At 44.4% G+C, this 19286-nt stretch overlaps 3 protein-coding genes across 5 annotated transcripts in view; 1 reads left to right on the top strand and 2 right to left on the bottom strand.

Annotated features, from left to right (window-relative positions):
* Positions 1–1306: 1306 nt before the first annotated feature.
* LOC149341601 (leucine carboxyl methyltransferase 1-like) lies at positions 1307–16059 on the bottom strand. Of its 2 annotated transcripts, XM_089543699.1 has the most exons (7): positions 12632–16059; positions 12099–12282; positions 11334–11390; positions 11006–11250; positions 7019–7128; positions 5300–5383; positions 1307–3047 (listed from the first exon to the last, which is right to left on the bottom strand). In XM_089543699.1, the coding sequence occupies exons 1-7, from the start codon at positions 12830–12832 to the stop codon at positions 2909–2911; spliced, it is 1020 nt and encodes a 339-aa protein (XP_089399825.1). In that variant the 5' UTR covers positions 12833–16059; the 3' UTR covers positions 1307–2908. The 2 variants fall into 2 exon arrangements, with proteins under 2 accessions (XP_089399825.1, XP_089399826.1); XM_089543700.1 differs by lacking the exon at positions 11334–11390.
* On the top strand, positions 13478–18556 carry LOC149341600 (transmembrane protein 256 homolog). Its single transcript, XM_089543701.1, has 3 exons — positions 13478–13867; positions 14369–14490; positions 18390–18556. The coding sequence occupies exons 1-3, from the start codon at positions 13642–13644 to the stop codon at positions 18531–18533; spliced, it is 492 nt and encodes a 163-aa protein (XP_089399827.1). The 5' UTR covers positions 13478–13641; the 3' UTR covers positions 18534–18556.
* The window catches only part of IntS6 (integrator complex subunit 6), a 16372-nt gene continuing 13279 nt past the window's right edge, over positions 16194–19286 (bottom strand). For both annotated transcript variants that reach the window (XM_089543697.1, XM_089543698.1), the window contains exon 11: positions 16194–18791. In XM_089543697.1, coding sequence (XP_089399823.1) covers positions 18616–18791 — 176 coding nt within the window. In that variant the 3' untranslated portion in view covers positions 16194–18615. The remainder of the gene's footprint in view (positions 18792–19286) is intronic.

The raw sequence follows: 19286 nt of genomic DNA, 5'->3' as shown, positions 1-19286 counted from the left end.
CGAGTGAAGTCACCAGAAGTTGGACGACCTGTTCCGGAAGTCAGGTGTCTGCTGTGTAAAGGCAGCCCTGACCTGCTCAAGCTAGCACACGGTGGTCATGTCAGGCTACGCAGGAGCAAGAGGCTGCAAGGGAACGGCTTGCCAAAATCTGCTTGCGTTGGCTGCAAGGGAACGGCTTGCTGAAAATCTGCTTGTGTTGAACCCAAATTATCAGTTTGCCCGAACGTTACTAGTCACAAAAGGCCATCCTTATTTAATGACGAAATATTTTCTCGCCACTTCATTCAAACTCATGGTATCTACGCGCAAAGGGGCTCTGTGGTCACCACTTTGAAGTGAACAGAAGTGTAGCCTGCCTCTGGGATCTGTGCCCAAAAAACATCTAGACACCACAGCTTACTTGCGAAAATAAGCTACTTGTGGCAACAGTTGCTTCATTTTTTAGCCTTTTTAGCTTATAAAACCTCCATTTTTACCGTTAGAATGCATACGTCGATATAGGCGAACTGCAATTTGTCGTCAGTGTTCCTTTAAGAACCTTGTGGGCATGAAGGCATAAAAACCACCTCAGAGCTGGTCATGCCAGCTACCACAATAAGGCTAGAACAACACTAAATTCAACTGACTGTAGTGACTGCAGCAATCCCACCACAGGGTTGCCTTTAGTTGAATAAAGCTGTCCACGCAATCCCTCACAACAAAATGCAATGCAAAGCACTGGTGGAAAAACCTAATGGAGAGGGGTACATATAAAGTACAGGTGCGAGCAAAAAAGATTAGCACAAGTGACGTACCACAGGAGAGACAGATGACAACGCTCGGCGCTGTGGTTAAGAACACGCCCCTAACAAGAGTGCCATGCGTGTTCACGAACTGCAGCATCACAACAGCCACGTGATGTGATTTCGCCACTCCTCCAGTGTTACTTTTTTGGCACCTGTACACACGTGCACATTGTTGTGGGTTAGTGACCCAAGGCCGAATTCTTTCAGGACAGGTAGCGACTTGACTGATGAATTTATACAAGTGTACATAATCATACTGGAGTTCAGATGTGCTTGTTAATCAGAGAGTACAGCAAAGTAACTATCTTTTGGACTGCCCTTGCAACTGGACCTGTTTTCATTAAGGTGTACTGACATGTAACCGGCTTTCTTCAGTTCATTTTTGTTCAAATTAAGCTTTTATTGCTTGATAAATTCAGCAATTACCATTATTCATTTTGTGATACACAGGCTCCAGAGTTTATCAGGTTTTATTTGGTTCCAAGCTTGAGCTAACAGACTTCTGGTGCACAAATAGGGAGTGCTGCTCCAAAAAGCTTTATTAAACGACTAGCAGAATAAGTAATACACAACTCTTTACAATTTGCAATATGTACAAGCATGCTTTACAGTTTGTGACCACAACTGCAGTAAACTTTTGTTTAGTGCACAGCACACTAAGGATGCCATGTTAATGTTTTCACTGGTTACAGAAAAAGCTAGCGGATTCAGTGCGCAACTTGAAAGAACGGACCAGCCTAGGACATGCATATGCTAGCACTGTACTGGTTCAACGCCTTTCCTCACATAATGGATTTGACACTGTAAGGACTTTGGTACACGATGGGGAACCTCTTTTTTGCATAACAAGAGAAAACAATGCTTATACGTCTCAAATATTCAATCTCCAAAATCTGAAGGATCTGTGGAATTCTTGCGCCAGTATTCGAGCTGTGCACTTTTGTCATTGGTTGAAGTATGTCACACACTGACATGTCCACTCTGAAGGGCATCAAAAAGGGAACCACAACAGGCATGCCTAGGCCACATGTGCTATAAAATCGTTTTTCGGATAAATCACATTTTTTTCAAGGAGTTATTTTTTGGCATAGTATCCAAAAATGCTGATCCCCACTCATAATAACTCCTATAAGGAGAGAAATGGGCGATAGAAGAAGCAGTTCGAATTGTCCACGCTCAGCGCAACTGTGCTCATTTGCACGTTCATGTGTGCCACGCTTTAACTAAAACTTGGGGCAAATTTTCATAATGAATACTGTACGCAGCTACACAGCATAAGATGTCAAAGTACGGTTAAAAGATGAGTAAAGAATTTTTTGTGTACACAACAAAACACTCTAAAGTTTGAGATGTTTTTATTTGTCCAATGTTTGCCATGTCTGAAACACTATGAAGAGAGCAATTTTAAATCTCTCGCACAGGTTGGCCATGAAAAGCTGAAACACAAAACACTTGTTCTTACAAATGACAGAAAATGGCAAAGACTAGAGCACGGGTTTCAGTGTGCAAACAAATGTGATGAGTGCAAAGTGCAACACTGCAGACACATGGTGGGCTAAATGCCATGGCAGTTAACAGTATAAACACGAACAACCTTAACCCACGCTTGTAATGCGAGCCCTGCAGATGATTCAACTCACAAAAGCTCAGCAGCACACTTGATGACACAGCCACGTACATGACTTGCATTTAGGATTAATTCATGCGTTCGAGCAATAGTTTTCATAAAAGACTCTTGATCCTATTTTTCATAATGGCAGAACATGAAGAATTTAAACTCAATTTAAATTAATATTGTTTAAGACTAAGCAGACCTGGAAATACCATAACTGAGTTCATCCAATGCTGTGGTAACTATAAAAAGCTCTACAGAGGGCACAATCAACTCTGCTGTGATGAAATTAAAGCAGCAATAGCAGACAAGCTATCCACCTGGACACTTGCACGTGTGAGCACAAAGGAACCCTTCTTCTGAGTGCCTATTCCTGCCACGGCTAAGATTTCATGTGTGCTTCCTTTTCTTCGGCAGAATGTATGTCATGCAAGGTGTTAAGACTGCACTGTCCAGACAGGGTAAGCACCGAAGAGTTTCTCTGCCATTCTAGTTCACAACAGTTGGCACATCAGCGGGGGTCAAGGGGGAAAGATAGTTGTTCAAACTTGGAGGGTACACCACCACCCTTGTAGGCCACACATAGACAGTAGTGTGACAGCAACTGATCCAGCAACTCCCGTTCATCCAGCATCTCCAGCTTCTCGACCCTGAAAGTGAAATGCCACATTCTGGTGACGAAACCCATGCATCAAGCACAGGTGCCAAATTAGGCTTCTTTCCGAAACTTTACATCATTTTATTTCTCTCACATGACAGCATGCACTTCACAAAACTGCATGACATTGTTCAGCTCAAGTACGCTTGAGAGTAACAAGGAAATGAACTACTATTAAGAAATATATGCCTCAGCAGGCCGCATGCATGACATCTCCACGCGAAATCTGTCCACCTAAGCCGTCCACGTTTTGCATCTAGCAGGCATTGAATGAACTTAACATGCTGCATGCCACTGAAGAGCACAAGATACCGGGAACGAACTGTGATTAGATCAACAGGACATGTGTCCGTATGTAAACCGTCGGAAGGATGAATGAGCAGCATTACAATAGCTCACAACACCATGTTGAAGGGAGAAAGGAAAGGCAGAGTAACTGCGCCGCAGACAGCCGCCTCTGCCTTACCAGCAGCTCGATATGGTGCACGTATACGTCTGCACAGTGCCTTGTTCACAGATGACAGTGTTAACACAAACTCAATGCTGTCTCAATGGTCACTGAGACACTGTTCTCAATGTTCAGCATTGCGGCGTCCCGCTCTGTTAATTTTTTGCACCTCATAGCGTACTTCGCGACAACCGAGACCAAAAAGCGCCTCACAAATGCTGCAACGATAGTAGCTATAAACATAACAAAAACTGTCACTGTTCTGTGGCTTCTTCGCAAGCAAAAAGTGAATGCTTCTGAAGCAAAGTGCAGATCGCTGCCTATCATCGCCCCACCATCACTATCTCTAGATTGTGCCCGACTGTGAAGTACTTCAATATCTTTTTCCAAAAAAAAAAAAAAAGGTTTCAATTAAATCAGCATTTACTCCAACATTCGGCTCATTTTACTATGCTTCTCTTCATATATATTTTTTTTAATGTTGCTACCCCTAGCACCATCTGTCGGATCTCATGACAGGGGTATGACAAGGAAGTGAAGGATCTCATTTGGTGGTCAATGGCTCAAAGGGAATTGAGATTGCCAGCGTGACAGGGGTATTAGAAAGGCAATGACGTTACACACATATATGCCACAGCTATCACCCCAAGCGATCAATGAAAACTGTGGCATTTGTTGTAATGTTTGTCACTGTGTACTGTACAGTAGAACTACACAAAAACAGTATTTTGACCACACAAACCCCATTTTCAAATATTACTCAGTCTGCACTGAAACTCAGACAGACTCCAAGAATGGGACCAATTACCCATGTGATTAAGCATAAAATGTGAAAGAGTGATTTAAAAAAGGAGGTACACTTCAAGAGTGCCATCAGGTTTGGAAGCCTATAAAAAAAATTTTAAACCTGTGTTTGTTTTGCTAGTGGAAAGGAACTGTGAAAGCATCAGCTTTGCAAATAAGTAGTGAGGAATACTGCAGTGTCAAGTTGTTAACATGCTGCAGAGAGGAAACCTCGACAGCGATGTCTGAACAATAGTTTTGAAAAACATCCGCTGCAAAAGAGAGCAAAAAGACAGCTGGACATGTGCTGGCCTCAGCACCTGCCCTGTTGTTTCTTGCTCTGCCTCTTGCCTTTCACGCCGTGTATTTTTAAGGTGAAAGCCTTTTAATGCTCATGAATGGTGTGGACAGGATGTGTCACTCTTTCACCAATTTATAGCCAATCCATAATCTAATCCATAACCATCCAACAAGCCAATTCATAATTCAACAAGCCAATTCATAATTTAAAAAGGCGCGAACTGTCAATGAAATAAAAAAGAAAATTTGGGTCTAGCTGGGAATCGAACCAGGCTTGCAGTGTGCCAGATGGGGATTATTCCACTGCGCCACAATGGTTCAACTTCTGTAGCTGAATAAAGGCGCGTCTAGTGAATGCAGAGTTGTCTTAGAAGCGTATATCAGTAATTATGAGCATATAATTTATAGATGCCACAATTTACTGAGTACAAAAGTATGTTTCTGGTAAACTTGCTTCTTGCTTGGCTATCGCAGCGCCATCATGCAGCACCCACTGAAAACCCCCCTCGCAATGTACGACGCTGGCCCAGCAGATGGCGCCATAACGCAAGCACAAATGCTTTCGCATTAATGCACTAAGTTGTCTTAAGTGCCCCCTTGAATCCTTTTTAAAATGACAGCATATCAGTTTCCCAGCTGCCCCTACTTTGGTCAGCAGCTGTAGAAAATGATGCAAGAAATTCAGCACCAGTGCATCTTCTGATACGACTAACCTGTGCAACTCCATGGAAGGGAATGACTGGTACACCTGGTTCATAGTCCAGACTTTGCACACCTCCCAACCTGCATGGCGAGTCCTGTGGCACAAGCAACTTGGTGAAGCAGCAAGACAGAACACCACAACGAGTTGTACATCATTTGTTTAAATAAGCAAACATTTAGTTAACCAACAAAATCACAAGCAAGCATCTTTTATTGACCGTGCATGCCTAATAATAACAGAACTAATTCAGAACTAGCACAGGAAAAAAGAAATAGCTGATGAGATAAACTTAGTTCATCGCAAATCATCAAGATGTTGGTCACGTTTCTCATTATTCCAGACAAGCACACAAAGTTTACAGTTATTGAGGCTTCAGAAAGAAATATGCCAATGAAAGTGAGAAATTCGTTGTGATGAAATCATGCAGTCAGCAAGAAGGCACCTTACTGCATACAACTGAGCACCTAAACTGCTACTGAGGACACCAACTTGTCAGCTTATATCCTGTGAAAGGAAAATGATAGGTGTAACGTTAAGAGATCAAAAGCGGGCGGAGTGGGTGAGGGAACAAACGCGGGTTAATGACATCTTAGCTGAAATCAAGAGGAAGAAATGGGCTTGGGCAGGGCATGTAATGCGAAGGCAAGATAACCGCTGGTCCTTAAGGGTAACGGAGTGGATTCCAAGAGAAAGCAAATGTAGCAGGGGACGGCAGAAAGTTAGGTGGGCGGATGAGATTAAGAAGTTTGCAGGGATACAGTGGCGGCAACTGACAAAGGACAGGGTTAATTGGAGAGACATGGGAGAGGCCTTTGCCCTGCAGTGGGTGTAGTCAGGCTGATGATGATGATGATGATGATTTCCATCTAAGAAGATTTCCACAGTAAGGGCTATTACTGTTATGTGGCGCCTTGTAAAGTAACACAAGCCACAATCGCTAGAAAGGGGGCAGATCATCTTGAATGAGTTATGCGATAAGTCAGGTGTAACATCATCAAGCTGCACATGGCCAGACTCTGACATGGCCTGCGAGAGGCACCAAAGTGGAGGACTACAAGTTGATTACGATCCTCTACAGTTCTTCAACGGGCACTGGCATTGCAAAGCACATGAATACTTTTGCATTTCATTGGCATCAAAATAAAAATGCCACAGCCGTGGATCAATCCTGCATCCTCACTCAGCAGCACAATGCCTTATCCACAAAACATTGCTTGCTCCATCCAAACTCTGTTAGCAAAGCACCGCTGTTCATACAATGCCAATACAGTTTTCTGCAACTGATCTCGAAAGTTTCACAGCTTTCACATGACCACATCCAAAAGCAGTCATGACGGGGCTGAGCATTTCACAGGCACCACACATGCACAATCAATCAAGGCTAACTGTAACACAAACAGGACAACAGAAATGAGAACACAACAGGTTTTAGTTGATGTTATGCAAGATAATGGCATAGCTGGTCTTTACTTGTGATACGACAGAAGTGCTTTTTGAAAGCGGGGATTTTGGAGTTTTGCAACCTCCATCAACCAAAATGTTTTCATTTCTGCTTCGACGCTGTTTCCCGTTCGAATTTCATTTGTTTATGAAAACAGCTGAGTGCCTGTGATTACTGCGTTTATTATTTTCGTAAGCTTCAGTGGCAACCAACACAATACAAATGCAATCTTGTTCATCTGGCAAAGTTGAAGTAATGGCAGGAATTTAAAAAAAAAAGACCACAAACCTTTCTTCTTGGGCTTTGATGCTTGTGCATGCCTGCAGCCCTGCTAGGAGACAGTTGCGTTGCTTCAGGTTTTCCACCATCACCTCAGCAAACTTGTCTCCCATGTTGACCTGCATGAATGCAACCAATACCACTTCTGTGCATGATGCTGCAAAAACATGAAAGCAGATGTGTAACGAAAATAATGACCGCAAGAATGATGAAACTTGTTGACTTCCTGTTGCCGCCACCTTGAGTGCAAGACTCCAGCTCGAGCTCTTACTCCCTGGTCAGACATTCTACCGGTTGGCTTTAACTTCCGACCTTAAAGGTGCACTGAAGAGGAATCTGAACTTGTCTTTTTGCCGCGGGAACTCGATCTACACGTTCCGAGCTTTCTTAGAAACTGCGATTTACTGCCCTGTGTGGCCGATTTCCCCAATTAAATCGAATTAACGTCCGGCTCCCGCCTTTTTTTTTTGAAGTCTGCCTCGTATGGTGGGCGGAGTCGACCAACGCGTGGAGCGCCTTTCACCCAGTCCCGTGGCGGCTTGCCGCTCTGCCATCGGCAGAGTAATACGTAGTAGTCCGTAGTAGCAAATAGTCCGCGCGTATTATTATTTCTTCGGGCTTTTTTTGCGGCTGTATTATCTGCAAATGAAACTATTTATTCATGGAAACCTAAAAACAAAATAAAGCGAAAGCAAAGCCTCCACGGGGCTGGGTGAAAGGCACTCCACGCGTTGGTCGACTCTGCCCACTGTACGAGACAGAATTTTAAAAAAAATGCGGGAGCTGGACGTTAATTCGTTTTAATTGGGGAAATCGGCCACACAGGGCAATAAGTCACTGTTTCTAAGAATGCTAGGAACGTGTGGATCGAGTTCCCGCGGCAAAAAGACATGTTCGGAATCCTCTTCAGTGCACCTTTAATGCTCAGAGCCTAAAAATAAAACACCACTCTTGATGTCTTTAATCACGTACAGACAAACTAGAAGGCAAGCTCAATGGGATGTTGGTTTGTCGCTTGCCTTCAACTACAAACAAATTTGAATACCTCTGCACCATAATGGACACCAAATCGCCTTCTTCATATCATTTGCCCCATGTGCACATGATTAAGGGGTATAGTGCATGCAAAGAACGATGTCCCAAGCACTCAAAATATGTTCTGCTGCAGTGCAAGAAAACCAATGTAACATCATACATTGCCAAACAAAAAATTAGTCATCGAGTTTCAGATTTTGGTACAGTAAGGGATACACATGTACTTGACTCGAAGGACTTCATGTGTTTTCTTCTTTTAAATGATGCATTATGATATTAGTATACGTAGATAGTTGTGGTATTCCCCTAAGATTGCTAAAGAATTGGTTATTTATTTTTCTAATTAATCCTGTTTTGTTTCAATAACTGAACAATGGCTCTGACATGTAAAGTGCGTTTAGGTAAGGTTTGGCATGAAAAAAAAGAGAAATATAACTACCAATACATAGTTTTCCCTACAATGCTTAAACCATCCAGCTTCAAGAGCTGGAATAACAACAAACAACATGTCAGTGGTTAAACTGAAGTTTTTTTGTTTTTTTTCATGCCTCACATGACTTAAACACACCTTACACATCACAGCCATCGTTTGGCTGATGAAACCGAAACAGCATGAGAGAAGAAATTCAATAATCAATTCATTACCACTCATATGCACATACCACATTTTGATTCCTGTATTCTGTCTTATGCGTAATAACTAGGGCTCGGAAATTTAGGCACTAAAGAACGCCGAAATAGGCAGGCATTTAGGCTCTAAAAAATATTGAAATAGGCGCTATAAAGCAAAAATAGGCGCTTTGATTAATACTCTTTATTTATAAGTACAAGATTTGTAAGTCAAGCACGCAGCGTACGCCGTCCTCAACTGTAGCAATAAAGCGCATTCTCAGGTTTTCGAACTTGAAGCTCCTTTAGTCTTTGCTAAGCATAGCTTTGTACTTTAAAAGAGTTCTTTTGACATCACATCAACTTAGTGAAGCGAGCCTAAAACATGACAGTTGATAAAGGCTTAGTCCTTCAGGTGATGCGGCCGTATCGTCTCCGCGTAGAAAGTCTCCGATTTGGGAAATTGTTTCTAGGCATCTATTTTTTTCTACCAATTGTTGCATGTTCGTAGAAGCAGTAGCGCCCTTTCCTTCCAGTCCGCGAGGTGCTGCTGGTATACTTCTGCCACTACGTTCAATGATTCATCTACTGAGAGTCCAGCCTTTTCCAACTTTGTCATCCTTTCCGTCAATGTTGAGAAGTTTGCACAAATGTATGTCAGGTCTCTTTCCAAACTTGCCTCTTGCTACATTTCGAGATAAACACTTCGTTACACTACGTTCAAGTTACAATTCGAGAAAACATTCGGCGAGACCCGCGCCTTTTGTGCGTGCATTGGTGCGCGCCTTTCACCATACATAGACAGATGTCTGAAAATTGAAAAACAGCACCGAGGACCAAAGTGCCGGATTTAGACATTTATAGGCAAAAAGTGCTGTTAAATAGGTAGTATTTCATAAAAGATGACAGAAAGGCAGGCAAGTGCAAAAATTCCCTGTTTAGGCATTTATAGGCATGTTTAGGCAAATGCCTAAACTTCCGGGCCCTAGTAATAACAGACAAGAAAGCGTGCAACAATAATTGGGCGTGTATAGACCTTTAAATACAAGACAACGTCCCAAAGCTACAGATGGGTCGTGAGAGGCGCCGTATTAGAGGGCTCTGAATTAATTCCGGCTATGTTGGGTTCCTTAATGGCACTGCACAGCACACAGAGTTTTAAGGACCTGCTGTTCATGGACCAAAAATGACAGAAATGTCCTCCTGTGTTGCGAAGAATAGGAGTTTGTGAGCAGAGGGAAAACGTTCTCTCACTCCCTTTGCTTCACTGCTGCAGCTAGGATGCCCTAGACACAGCTCGTATAGGGTACAGGGGTATAGGGAGAGCCCAGTCAGCCCTGATCTCGCCAGGCATGCCTAGGCCTTGCAAAGTTCACAAGCCGTGCAAGGAACGGCAATGGCGAGGGCGATGCACTAAGAAGAGATGCAGAGAAGCAAGGGTACAAGAACGTCAAAAGCATCTTACAGAAGCATTGATCAAGACCATATACCAGAGCACAGATGCCGCTGTCACTTCTTTCGGTGACCAGCCGCAATTTTTTTTTCTTCTATTTCAGCTATGCACAGTCACAGTTACGCAGGCAGTTTCAACTGCCATCATACTGAACTATAGCTAAGCTTTGCAAATTAGCTGTGTTTATACTGCACTTTGCATGAAACCCAATTCAACCTCTTGATCCTTAGGTCACATCCATGCATAGCTTTATTAATAAATTTGGTTGGTTGGTTTAGGGGTTTAACGTCCCAAAGCGACTAAGGCTGTGAGAGACGCCGTAGTGGAGGGCTCCGGAAATTTCGACCACCTGGGGTTCTTTAACGTGCACTGACATCGCACAGTACACGGGCCTCTAGAATTTCTCCTCCAAAGAAATTCAACCGCCGCGGCCGGGATCGAACCCACGTCTTTCGGGTCAGCAGCCAAGCACCATAACCACTGAGCCACCACGGCGGCTAAATTTGGTTGGTATTGCGCTGGTATTGCGCTATCCTTGACTTTAAAACACTTATTTTACATTCTAATTAAATGAATTTCAATTTCAGCATGTTTAGCGTTTTTTGCATATTACAAATGAACATTGCACACAGCAAGAACAAATGAATATAGACAGTTTAGGCTTCAATGCTTGGTTGAGGTTTTTATGGCACTGTTTTGCATGCCTACAGATTTGTTTAGTTCCAAGCTTTAGATAAGTGTTCATACTAGCCAGACAGCGAACTTTCAGGTGAATAAAAGTGCTATTTGGTATTACCACCAACACGTAATCCAGACTGGAGGAAAGGCAATGTCAATTGACTTCAGCAACAACAATCACTACCCTAAGCTTACTTGTGCACATAAAGGTAATAACTTACAGGGTCATAGGAGACGAGCACTGCATTAGAGAAGTTGCGTGTGATCCAGGAGAGCAGCGCCGATGACTCATCACAACTCATGTAAACAAGAACACATTCTGCGATGAACATTGTGGGCAGTTTAAGGTCTAGTCCTGACTCGTGCACCACTTTGGCTTCAAAAACGTCCAGCTCGCGCAGGTCACAGCCCACCAGGTGGTAATGGCCAGCGTGCAAGTCCGACGCACTGACCCGGACGTCATCGTCTGCACACACAGGCAATCACAAAATTACAAAGAAGCTCTTCACAATGAAGCTGGAAAGAAGCAGCAGCACATTTGTACTTAACCGAAGGTTGGCGTGCTAAGACCCGATGAGCGATGGATGAGCAGCTGGTTAAACACATCTAAAAAGGGCAAAAGGAGGTGGCAACATGCAGGTAAGCAGGTGAACAACAGTGCAAAACATACCCAGCATGCCTGGGGAGAACAAAAAGACACCAGTACCATAATCCCAACAGGGACGGGAAAGGAGATCAGGACACATGCTCCTGAGAAACTAAGATGACAAGGAGGTCGGAGTTAAAAGAGTGATGTGCCAAAAGATAATGACGAGAGAAAGCATGAACAATCACAAAAACCAAGCTGCATCATGCACTGCTATTAAAAGTCTGTCATGTTCAGCAAATACAGTTACAAAGCAACTAAACAACAACTAATATACAGAACTGAAGTGGTGCGATGACCAACATTGTTTAGTGCTGACAAGAAAAGGTGCATCAGCGCTTACACTTGCAGACTAAGAGGGTGGGGGAAGGGACGGGAAAGTGACAAGACACTTGGTGTGTGTGGGGTGTAAGGCAAAGAAACCATCACAAAACAACTGGTCCTATTCATCGGTTATTCAAGCACAGTCGGTACACAAGAAAACATTAGATACATAAATACATTCATACATTTTTGTAACGTCGCAACCTACCAGACCAATCTGCCACAAAAGTGTGGCCAGTAGAAAAAATAACTCATATAACACATTAGCGTGACTGCTTTCAAACAGTGTGTACAGAAAGAGAACCAATTTTCGAATGGTGTATGTGGCAAAAGTAAGAGCAAACCTTCTGTGGCTATGCCCTTCAGCAGCTGTTTCCGCAGCCGAATGTAGTAGCACTTGCGGGTGGTCACGGCAGGAAGGTCCACTTCCACGAGACTCTTGAACTGGGCCTTGTCATCCATGAGCCGCCAGAACAGGGTGTCAAAGCCCGCCCCCAGGTTGACGATTTGGCACTCGGGACCATAGAGCTATATGCACAAATTTCACACACGAATTAACCACACGCTCAGCACACGCTAAATATCGTCTAGGAAATACCACCCCGCGGCAGTTTGGCTACGAATAAAACAGGTCACATTTCTGCGTATACGTATGGGTCAATGGCATGCACCTGCTTAACAACGGCAACTCTCTGCAGCTCAAATGACAAGCAGCGCGTTTCTTGAACACCACCAGAGAACAGCTCGCGTGTGACATCATTTACGCGAGCATACAGAGCACAATAAATAATTGCGGACCTGATACTGATCACATCATTGGGTGTCTATAATAGACGTTCCATATCTACAATCCGCAACTACCGATTTTCACCCTCACCTTGAGGAACTTGTCGAGAAGCATCTTGACGCCTTGAACTCTAGCATAGTAGCCTCGGCTGATCTCCGGTGTCTTGCGTTCTGACGACTTCACAAAGTACTGTATGTACGGATCGTGCCAGTAGCCCTTGCTAACCGCATCTCTTTTGCTCAAAGCAGCGTCAATATTAGTCTGTATAACAGGGTCCTCCTCACTCATCATACGCTGTTGACGAGCGCGTTTGAAGAGAAGTCGGAGGCACCGCCTCTTCAGGAGATCGCCTCACAAGCAGTTATTGAGGGCACCGCAGCGCTGGCGCAGAACCATAACCTCCGAGCAGCGCAATGCAACAGAACGACTCACGAAACGATCAGCAGCAGCGCCGCAGAGGCGTGGAAAACAGATCGAACGCGCACAAACATCAAAGCGGCATCAGCATCAGTATTAAGTCGTATAGAGATATGAGTGAACATGCTTTCAGCTAACTGCTCGAAGCATCACGAAAAGAAGCTCCTGGAAACAGTAAATAAAGGATCAGTGATACGGTTTAGCAAATAAACAAATACAAACTTATAAAAGTTTATTATACTCTTCTCATACGAGGTCCGAAAGACGTAGGTTCGAATATAGAACTTCTAAATACTACCGAGACCGAACCAATTGACCCTTCGAGACCATAGAGTATCTTCAAGCGCACTGATGCGATTTGATATCCATGATCCCCATAATGCTCTAGCCATATAGTTTCTATTATTTAGAAATCCTACGATTTTAGCACAGAACCGTTAACAAATAATTTCTAAAAAATTATATTCATTGTTTTCATCAACAGAAACATCACTTTGGATCCGCAACCGAATCCAAACACTATCCGGAAACAGCTGGCGAACTCGGAGCCGAGTCCGGCCATTGGTGTTGGTCCGGCCGTGTTGCATTGCTGCGATCGCAGCAGCTGATTTTGTGCAGACAGCTTGCAGAGAACCTGTACGCGCCCTGTTGGAGGCCCAAAGTAAGCTGCCGCACTATCCAGAATGAAGTTTATCTCGTACGTGTCGGATGCGGTGACGGACAACTTCATCACGCGCTACGTGCGCGGATACGCGCACGGACCGTCGCCGGCCCCTGCTAGCCCCTCACACGAACTCTCGAAGCCGCCCGTGTGGGCGTGTCAGCTCGTCAAGAGTGGTGGCCCCTTCGTGCGGCTTGCGGGACTCTCGGGAGCCCTGGCCGTGGCCCTCGGTGCCTACGGCGCACACGGTAGGCCATGTGCGCGAGCCTGCGCCTTTGGTGTGGTGCGCTATCGCCGCGCCGAAAGCTTTTCATGTGACCTTCATTCGTGACTAAGCAAATTCTCTGGAGCCAGAACCGGGCCTCACGCTCGTCATATGACAGATTTCATAGCGTACGCGCCAAGCGACACAACGCAGCTGTTCTTTGCGGAACAGTTAATTGCTTATTTTTTTTACCCATGTCACGTGCCATTTGCCGGTGTCCGATCGTTCGGGTTCTAGAGCAGCAGCTTTTGCCTTCCCCTCCCTCTGTTTTTTTTTTTATTTGGATTCAGCTGGCGCTCCTTTGCTCTGTGCTAAAAAAACATGCGAAACCTGGAGTTGAGCGGATGAACTAAACTGTATCGCGAGGAAAGAGTGTGTGGAAATGCAGAACCATTTTTCGAAGCTTCGAACTGTGTGTATTACGTGTCGAAGCTTGTCATATGCAGCAGTACCAGACAATCTCATTTTCAACTTTGCGATGCAGTTCTCTTCAAACGAGATGATGTTCCCGAGGAGCTAAAGGAGGCCTACGACCGGGCCAATCACTACCATTTCCTCCACACGCTGGCATTGTTGGGTGTCCCGCTGACAAGACGACCAGCACTGGTCAGTGCTCGTGTAGCTTGTGCTGAATTTACAACATAAAACCAGAGATCTTTTTGGCCTTTTTCGGTGCATGATTGGAACGGAATTCCTGCCCTTTCCTTTGCGTCCTCGTAAGCTTGCGCGAAATGTTAGCAACATGACTGCGCTTAGTTGACTTTGCTTAGCAAATTCCATTGAGGAGTGGGTGGAAACAAGGTAGTGCCGTCCTGCCGACGGAGTTTTCAGTCCACCGCACAGTTCTTGTCGGCCTCGCAAGACTAGCAAAATCTTTAGATGTTTGGGAGCCAGATATATGGCCATGCCAGATTTTAGCACTTGCATTGCAAATTTCTGATGTGGCATGCAACTGCTGGAATATACATGCATACTGGTTGAAGTCGCCACCACTGTTTTGGTTTTAAACTTGGGCACAGTAATATGTATGCATGCTGTGAGGTAGGCATTAAGTATGGTAGCCATTTCACTTCAAGGACCTTTGCTGAAGAATGGTATGCCCAGTGATCGAGACATTTTCAAAGCGCTGTTGCCACACGACATTCTTCTGGCTGTGCAACTATTTTACAGCAAGCTATCATATATAGATAACAAGCAATCAGAGAATTGGAGTGGGAACACAGCTATCTCTAGGCCCACACAAGTTTTGTACAGCTGCTGGGCAAACAGACAAGGCAACCGCATGCACGGTCTTGGCGAGGTTTCAGCAGTGAAGTGAGGCAGCATGCACTTTTTGGCAGCGTGCTTGTCAGCTGACATTGGCTTTATTTCAGCCCACGCATTTCTCCTAAACTAAAACTGGTGTTTCTAAGATGAAGGGGTCATAAAAAGGGCTGCTGTAGCTGCCATTGACGCCACAAGCCATCCAACATGGACATCATTCACTCAACATAACCTTGCACCTTCTACTGAATTTGTCACTTAGCTCTCACTTGAAATATAAATGCTAAGGCCATGTTCCGGTGGCTATGCTTGAACCCTGTTAGTTTCATAAACATGATGCAGAGAGCTGCGCTCAGCTGGGCATGGATTGTATCTGCAAGCATTTTTGTCAGAAACGGCACGTTTGCTTTTGGAACCAGCCCGTATTCATGCATCAAGTCCTCCGCCATCTCTCCTACTTTACATCAGACGGCTTGCAGCTGAAACAAACCACTAGAGAAAGAAAGCATAACAAAATCTGGATTCAGCTCAGCACTCTTAAAATGGTAGGATGTCATGCACAATAGTACTGGCTATGGTGAGGTGCTGTGACATACCACTGATGGATGCTACACGACACACTGGTATTACATATTATCACTTGCAGTTCACAGCAGTCATCCAGCATTATCCAAGGATCACTGAAACAGGTACTGCTGCAAAACATTTTGCTCAACAGGGCAGACAGCAGTATGTAGAGTTTGTAGAACAACAGTAGAGCCATTGATTTGTTGAGTGACAATGAGAGCTCATACGCCATAAAATGAGCAACGTGCATTTTTTAAAAATTAGCTTGTAGAAATGTTCATGTTCATGAACTGTACTACTTTATGCTAGTTCTTATAGTTGATCAGCAACAGACAGTTCTTGATTATGAAAACGTTCATATGCATTCAAGCATTCCCAATGAAAGCATAGCTCCGAGTAACTGCATGTATTTCTTTGATATAGATAATGTTTACGTGAGGACAGCAAAAGAAAAGTTTCCCTAAGAGCAATGCAAAATGTTTCATCAATGATGGCATACTCCTTATAGCATATTTTATTAAAATCTTCGTTTTCCAGCAGAAGTGTCGATGTAAACAGCCTTCATTGCTAACATTTTCTTTTAGAGCAAACACACAAACCCCAAAGAAGTGAGGTTTTATCAGTTCTTGCCTGCAAAATTTTCTCTTCCATTTGCCCTTTTCTAAATACATTTGCATGCTCCGTCCAAGTGAATGCGGTTCATGTTATTTGAGACTGAAAGACCCGCCAGCACTGAATAAAAATCATGGCTTTACCCTGGCATTGCAGTTTACCATTTCATGCGGCAATACAACAAAGCAGATGGGTAACCTATAATTGACATAGGCATCCGAAACTCAAAATAAAGAAGTCTTCGTGTAAACTCGACTGTGTGTCGGCAATGGCTATGAAATGGCATGACACATAGGCACACATTTCAGTCCATACTTTGTACATGACACTCTTCTCGTTTTCACTGCTGAAGAGTTAATGATTGTTAGTAGTCTCCTATGTACAGGTACCTCGAGTATGAAATGAACCAGTCCATCACAGAGCTGAATATCATAGTATAAAATGAAGCAGGTATGTACACACAGAAACCGGTTGTTGGTGAATCCACAACAAATGCACAAATAGCAATGATAGTGCCAGGTGAAAGGCAGTGTGCGCTCACTGTACATGTGACAATGGAAATGTGCCTTGCCATTCAACCGCAAAAATAATGTATGCTCGACTGGGGCTGTTCAACCAGCAGCAGGGCAACACGTGCATTCAGCAGAAAGGTGAACGGCTTCTTCTCCATGCCTCACAAATGGAATGGTGGCAATGTAAGGGCATGAGGGAGAACCCGCCAAGGCAGACAGAGGCTAATGCAGATTGGTTCATGGGGGTTTATCGCCCCAAAGCAACTCAGGCTATGAGGGATGCCGTAGTGGAGGGCTCCAGAAATTTCGACCACCGGCCTCTAGAATTTCGGCATTGAAATTCAACTGCCGCAGCCGGGATCGAACCCGTGCCTTTCGGGTCAGCAGCAGAGCGCCATAACCACCGAGCGACAGAGGCTAATGTAGAGCTGGTGGACATGCAATGTTTACATGACACATGGCACTTAGTGCTGACCAGCATGAGACTGCTGCTTCTTTTGAGGGTTACGATTATGCAACTAAAATCTGCACTGTCACTAATGCAAAAGGCAAGACTAACGATTAGAGGATAAGTTACTGTGATGAGACTGAAAATGCATGTCAAATGAAAGCTCTTGAGAGGTAAAGGAGTACTAATTGTAATGGTTAAGGAAACTACAGCTGAAAAATATTTTTGCACGGCAGCTTCAATAACTTTGTGATAATGTTATGTTACCTCACTGTGAACACTCTTTAAGAAGTGCAGGCACAAATACGTATTGTGTGGCTGAACTGCACAGTAAAAAATAATTGTGCAGTGCATTTAATTATATCAATTGCTAATTATATCATTCATTAGTGTAGAACAATACGACTTGCAGCATGATTATGCAATCGTGCAACACAAGGGGATGGAAGCCACCTATGCCTTGTTAAATTTGGTTATGTCCAAAACTAATCTGCACTTTGCTGAAGCAGATGCAAACGTCTGAAATGAGCAACTCTTGCCACAATGTCTGATGGCCATTTTTATTATTGCTGTTATTTAGCTTTTTATTTTTTCCAGGGCAATTATTGGGCCCTCATAGAGGCAACTTGTGATCAGGAGCTGTCACAGATAGTGACTGGCATGATGGCCATTTTTCTGACGAGTAATGAGATGAATCGATGCTGAATTGGTGGAAACTTCACTGCTGCAAATATGAAATCCCGTGCGTTTCATGCAGCGAAAGAAATCTTGATGCTACAGTGATGAGAAGAAAGCCTCCAAATTGCAGAGTGTCAGGTTGGGTGCCGGGAACCAACCCACACACACGCAAATTTTCAACAAGGGACATATTCTAAATAAGCGCCTGTTGAAGTTCACCCTCTAGTAGCACATGCAAGTGCCTTCCACTGTGGTGATTGAGAGAGTGTGGCATGCATGTGAAAGAAAAAAAGGCTGGTCCCTGAAAAGGGTCGAAAACCAGTGGCGACCTTTCTGAATGCACACCAACAAACGTGCCATGAACAGCGTGTGCTACCAGCCTCTGTTTGCTCACTCGGGGTTTTTTTTCCTCTCTGCCTCTGCAGGTGGGCAGCCTTCTGCTGGTGGGCATGGGCCTCTTCTGTGGCTCGTGCTACGTGTACGCCCTGACGGGCAACCCTTCTGTCAAGGGTGGGGCCCCCTTTGGCGGCACTGTGCTAATCTTGGCCTGGCTGTGCATCTTCTTGTGATTGCAATAAAAGTGCACGACAGAGACACGCTCCGGTTCCTTATATCTACCACCGTGTGTGTGTGTGTGTGTGTGTGCACACCCTAGGCTGAGGGAAAGGCAGCAGCGTCCACCAGCCGCTGCTCAAAGTCCTGCAGCAGCCGCATGAGCAGGCGGCGCTTGAAGCGCCCCGCTTCGTGGATCACGTGACGAACCATGCACACCTGCGTCTCCAGGCCCCCCTGCACAAGGCCGAGCAGCTCAAAGAGCCGCTCAAAATCTGCAACAAGGAACCGGACAACAGGCGGTCAACAAAGACACTGATAGGAGACAGCAAAGTAGTCCCTTAAGAATGATTGCATGCCCAGTAATGGAGTGGAATAATGGCTGAATTGTGCAAGCTCCACCTGGATGACGATGCAAAAGGATGGCACACAACAACACACTGGCCAATAACTAAACATTTGATGTGGTAACAGAATGCTGCACAACTACAACCACCATGTGCAAGTAAAGCCACAAATTAAAACTATACACAAAAGCCCTTGGTATTTGAGGCAATATCTTTGCTTAAAAACCTCCCAACTGCGTGTGCTTTTGCAGTTTTTCTTTTGTTGAACCTGTACAAGCAAGCTGGCTATTACATGTACAAACTGCATTCCCATGCTGAAGTTTCAGCTTTAGTTGGTGCTCTGTCCCATTTTCTTGTCAACTGCAGCCCTTTTGCAGTGTTATCAAGGTAGAAAATCAAAGCAGCTATGAGGACTTCTGGGTC

The sequence above is a fragment of the Amblyomma mixtum genome, chromosome 5 (genome assembly GCF_055824585.1).
Source record: "Amblyomma mixtum isolate Tamu chromosome 5, ASM5582458v1, whole genome shotgun sequence".
NCBI classification, from domain to species: domain Eukaryota; kingdom Metazoa; phylum Arthropoda; class Arachnida; order Ixodida; family Ixodidae; genus Amblyomma; species Amblyomma mixtum.
Note: the sequence above shows the minus strand (reverse complement) of the source record. Positions and strands in the feature narration are given on the sequence as shown.